The following is a 5,798-nucleotide window of genomic DNA, read 5'->3' on the forward strand; positions in this document are numbered from 1 at the left end:
ACGCTGTAACACACAACTGGCTTGACCAAACACAAAACTGTCACAGAACTTTTTTTGAAGCGTAATGTCACCTTTAAATCGCCGTATAGTATGACCCGATGCGATGTATACATCGTGAGATATGGCTCACTAAAGACATCTAGCGGAAAACGCTCAGAACTTTTTACTTCACCTAATATATTAGAGTAAGCATTTATACACGTTATGTTTCGTTACAGGAAAATGAATAGTACGTTGTAAAACATTTTAAAATGTTTAAAGAACAATCGGGAGCGAAAAAATATTCTCCGAAAACCAGGCAATCTCCCGATATCGATTCACGCTCAAATGGAAATATTTCAAAATATCGGCGATGACGAATTTCAAGAACTTGTGAATAGACATATTTGTTCATCATTTATGCATTTACCCACAAATTATTATGACACATATATAAATATTAGCTTTTTTCCCCTCAGGTAAACTACTTGAAGTACATCGGAGGATTCAACCTGAAGGAAGCTGTACACTTATGCTTCAAGGAGGCAATGACAGATGACATAACGCGGTCCTTTGGTGGGGTCGCCAAGACAACTTACGACCTTTATATAATACTCGCATTGTTATAGCCATCTACGGTAACGTTTTGTAATGTTATTTATGCATCTTCATAGTTATTCGGCGACTCTTCCATATTTGAGTATACTTTGTTTATTTTTCAGAGGCAGTATGCGGTAATCGACACTTCAGCAAGCCTAAACGTGCAGAATTCCAAGCACAAATGCGAGAGGCAATACGGACGGCAAAGCAAAGGTGCAGAAATAGGACACGTGGCCCGCGTGCAGTAGGACCGAATCTAAGAGAGCGCAATTTTTGGACTGAGGAACCACAGGATCTGCCGGCAGCAGAGGACAGCGACGAATAAATGATGTGATGTTTGTTTCTTTTTCCTTAGATGAGTACTTTATTGCATTTTATAAATTATTTTGTGAAGTAGTGCAATTACTTTTAATTGTTTACATATTTATTTCTTGCTCACTTCAACTAAATTATTATTTACTTTTATCTAATGTTTACGATTGTATTCCAGATAGAGCAGTTTAACGTGCAGGGATTATGGCGCGGGGCGCCGATGGGGGTTTTTAGTCAGGTTTTTAGGTTCTGGTCCTTTGGGCCAGGGAGTCCGACACTACTCCGGGTGTTCTTCCTGCACTAGGCTCCGGAGTGTCCATGATGGATTTTCCCCAATCTAAAAAAAAAAAAAAAAACTTTTCAATGTTACACAATTAATAAAATTTTTTTTACTATAATCTTTCATTTGTGTATTTATTTCTTATATAGTGAATTCGATTGCGAAAACTAGTGCGCGCGCACATGCACGCGACATACACACACACACATATACACACACAAATTTTGGTCTGTTTTAATGGTCGATATGTCTTGTTCGTTGTTTGCCGTCAATTTGCCGTCACACGTTGCTCAGCATGTCTTGCTCGCTGTTTGTCGTAAACTTGCCGTCACGCGTTGCTTAGCACGTCTTGTTCGTTGTTTGCCGTCAATTTGTCGTCACGCGTTGCTCGGCACGTCTTGCTCGATTTTTGCCACAAATTTGCCGTCACACGTTGCTCGGCACGTCTTGCTCGCTGTTTGTCGTAAATTTGCCGTCACGCGTTGCTCAGCACGTCTTGCTCGTTGTTTTCCGTCAATTTGCCGTCACGCGTTGCTCGGCACGTCTTGCTCGTTGTTTGCCGTCAATTTGCTGTCACCCGTTGCTCGGCATGTCTTGCTCGTTGTTTGCCGTTAATTTGCCGTCACGAGTTGCTCAGCACGTCTTGTTCCCTGTTTGCTGCAAATCTGTCGTCACACGTTGCTCGGCACGTCTTGCTCAGTTTTTGCCAGCACTCTGCCCTCAAGTAATCTCGGCATGCTTTGCCGACATAACGCCAGCATAAAGGTAGTATACATGCTGCAAATTTGCTGCAATCCTATGATTGATTTTGCTAGCATTTTGTCGACATATTGCTGACATTTGGCTATCAAGGTGTGTGTGTGTGTATATGTATATATATATATATATATATATATATATATATATATATATATATATATATATATATATTTGGCTTGAGACGTCATCGCGTCTCCTGATTGATGTTTACGGGAACCTAGATCGAAGATTGTCAAATAGAAAAAAAATGCTCAACATGCTTCGAAGAAATAATAAGACGAAAGTTTTATCAAAAATTAAATTCTTATTAGTACTTTCAAGTGTTTGCTTCCTGGATTTATTAAAAAACGTACATGTGCAAAATAAGATTCAAATTACGTAATAAAAGTTTGTTGATTAATCCAGAGTATATATTTAGCCGCGTCAACGAAGATGACATACTGTGTAAGATCGCAAGTCATTTTATTAAGATCATACAACGATCGTGAAACAATACCGCGTAGTTGATAACGACCTGTGGTTGAATCATAGAGTACCAATCCGCTTCCGCTGTCACCATTACATGGACCGCTGCCGTCTCTCAAACCAGCGCAGAGAGTGCGATTTGATGTAAAATTAACAAAACTTGGGTTACTCCAGAGGCAGTCCTCCTGTAATTTATAAAATAATTACTTTTCATAGCCGTTTATAAAATTTAATACAAATGTATGAAAGAAATGTAGAATCACTTATTACCAGTTATATTACTATTCAGTAGTTCAGTAGTTTTATTATTAACAACTAATGATTTTGAGTATTTAAATTACACATACAAATTAATGATGCTACAGAGTAATTCAGTGATTACAACGTATTATTAGGTAAGTTTTTGTGATGAATTATTGTTGGGAGACAGAATTATTCTTTAATAACGAGAAAGAAGTATCAATTTTCTTATGATTAGTATAAATTGTTTCATATCTTGTATACCTGATAATTATACCTGAAAATAATACATTAGTTATTATTACTGTCGTCATAATCACTTAATTACTCTATAGCATTGGTAACCCTATAATTTAAGTATTCAAGATTATCCACCACTATTAATAAAACTACTAAGCAATAGTAATTTATTATTAACCAACTAATAATATCTTACACAACAATATGACGTCTTAAAGACGTCTAAAATACGTCTTAACCTTTAAACGTCTAAAATACGTCTTAACCTTTAAACGTCTAAAATACGTCTTAACCTTTAAACTACCGGAAAAGCCACATTTGTCTCTTATAGAAATATCATACTAAGAATCATTGATAATTACTTATTTTCAGTATTAAAAATACTGGATAATAAGTAATTATCAATAATTCTTAGTATGATATTTCAATAAGGGGTGGCTTTGCACAAATTTCAAAATTCTGTGCCATGTGTATGTTACTTATATAGAAAACTTTTTTAAAACAAAACCACTTTTTTAATGGAAAAATGCCGGCATCCTAAAGGTTAAGAGTCTGCAGGAGCTAAGAGTAAATCCTGATTTGACTTTAGAGGTCTCGTGCGGCAAGAACGTAAAACTCCGTCCTATGTGTGTAGCTGTATACCCTTATACACATAAATACTAATGTATCGCTCGCGCGGACGCAACAGTTGCAAATTAGTGCACCTGGGCTACATTTTCCGTAGTATCTATAACTAGACATATTTTGCCTCATTGTTCGGGAATGTGCTAATTACTAAGGTTATTGGTTTTGGATCAGGAATAGAGGAGAAAATAGATTGACTGCTAACAGTTTGAAATTTGATATCACGCACTTTATTTGATTGTGGTCAATATTCGATGTGCCTATTTGAGCATACAGAGTTAGACGAACGGTGGATAATAACGGTACGGAACGAACGGAAATCTTGCCCTTGACCAAACGTGCTGCTCGCGGACGCGACGGAAATCTTGGGCAGAGCTATAGACATTAACTCCGAACGAGACGGAAATCTTCTCGCGGCGGGACGTACGTAGCAGCGATCAAGATCCGAACGCGAAAACACGACACACCGTTCGCAAGCTCGAGTCGATGCGAAAATCCGAATTAATCGGAAAAGTCGGAACCCTTGATGATATAGACGGTTAGAACGGCACGTTTATAGTTCGAAAGAAGAACGGCGCAACGCGGAACACAAGTCTTTGTTATTGATTGCGTGTCACAAATCAAAACGAAACACGACAACAATACACAGTTTAATAAGGAAAACGAATATATATTCCGATCGGCATAAAAATGGGAGGTGCGCGACGGATCCTACTTGACGCACGGCGCACACGAGTAATCGAAAGAAAGGATCGCGAATGAGGATTCGCGAACGCGACTTTCAACGCTTCGCTTAGATTATCAAATTATTAGACGATTCCGGAACACTCATAGATATTATATTTGCTCACTAAAGAATATTTTACTTTTTTTTACAATAGTGTCAAGAGTGTTACAGCGCCCGATTTTGCAGTTAAGCCCTAAAAAATTCATAATAAATTAAAATATAGACTCTCTCGTACTGCACCTCAGTTAAATATTCATTTAAATAATTTAGATTATTTTTTACCTTGACCTTTTTTCCCAAAAACGCTTTGTAGCACCTTTCGACTTATTATCATCATTTTAAATATCATAATTATAAGGTTTTCTCTATAGTTAGTTCAAAATTTTGTAAAATATTTATGTTGGTTCCTGGTTTTCCGCGAAAGGTCTTTACTATAACTTTTGCAGACCCTTAAAATCTGAGACAATAACTTTAAATGCCAAGCTTGGAGTGCCAGGCTTGATTCAAGGCTCGTGTAATAACAAAATCTGGGTTGAGCCAAGGTTTAGATAATAATAAAACGAACCCACATAACAACAAAAGTTTTAACGATATCTAAAAGACGTCTTAAAATTTTTTAGACGTTTTGAAAAATTGTTAAAGTGGTTTTATGACGGCTTTAAGTCTTATGTCGCGAATAAAAACATCTTAGAGATATTATTTTAAGGGGAGAGGGTCATGTAAACGGCCGTTCCTTGAAAAATTTTTTTTGAAAAAATGGAAAAGTTTATGAAATCGATATAAAGCACATTGTAATATATAGGATTTCAAATATATTATATATTTTTTTCATGTAAAAATATTTCAAAATGGCGGCGCAGCAGCTGTTTGAAGTGGGCTCCTACAATTTGTGCCGTGCAACGCCCAAGTCGCTCTAATTAACTGAAATAAAAAAATCAAAGTTTTTTCCTTAAAATATGTTAATACGCTTTACATGACAGTCGATTTAAAAAAAAATCAAAAATTAAAAATTCAGAACAATTTTGAAAAAAATATCACTTTTTTTGTTAAAAACAAATGTTAAAAAACAATATTTAATATTGAATTTTTAATAAAATTTTAGTGTTATGCAAAGGTCAATAAGTCAAAGAATATGCAAAATCTATTAAAATTTATTAAAATCGGTTGAGAATTCTTTGAGCTACATTGCACGGCGCGCGAAATTTTACGTTTTGAGAAAAACTCGTTTAAAGTTTTCGATAAAGAAAAGTAGTGTTTAAGGGGATTTACGACTATATAAGCTTAGTCTGCGATGCCAGGGCCGTGAACCCTTATAGAAATATCATACTAAGAATCATTGATTAATTACTTATTTTCAGTATTAAAAGTACAGTATTTAGTAATATTCTGTAATTCAAATACAGCTTTTAGTACTCAAGTATTTCAATATTTAATGTTACAAATCTTACCTTATGATTGATTTCAATACTTAAATATTGATATGTAATACTTCGTCCAGTGATAAAATACTTACGCAGAACATTGTCAATATTTAAATACTAATATATAATACTTTGCTAAGTGATGAAATAC

General features: G+C 35.5%; 1 protein-coding gene and 1 pseudogene across 1 annotated transcript in view; one reads left to right on the plus strand and one right to left on the minus strand.

The window, feature by feature from the left end:
- The first annotated feature begins 222 nt into the window (after positions 1-222).
- Positions 223-1,217, plus strand: LOC116849893 (annotated as a pseudogene).
- LOC116849892 (serine protease gd-like) overlaps positions 1,134-5,798 on the minus strand; it is a 183,610-nt gene continuing 178,945 nt past the window's right edge. The window contains exons 5-7 of the mRNA XM_032827519.1: positions 2,309-2,580; positions 2,245-2,261; positions 1,134-1,228 (exon numbers count right to left, since the gene is read on the minus strand). Of these exons, the coding sequence (XP_032683410.1) occupies positions 1,134-1,228; positions 2,245-2,261; positions 2,309-2,580 (384 nt within the window). The remainder of the gene's footprint in view (positions 1,229-2,244; positions 2,262-2,308; positions 2,581-5,798) is intronic.

This window comes from Odontomachus brunneus, unplaced genomic scaffold (genome assembly GCF_010583005.1).
Source record: "Odontomachus brunneus isolate Ranch 3 - 2012 unplaced genomic scaffold, Obru_v1 Obru_scaffold_127, whole genome shotgun sequence".
Lineage (NCBI taxonomy): Eukaryota > Metazoa > Arthropoda > Insecta > Hymenoptera > Formicidae > Odontomachus > Odontomachus brunneus.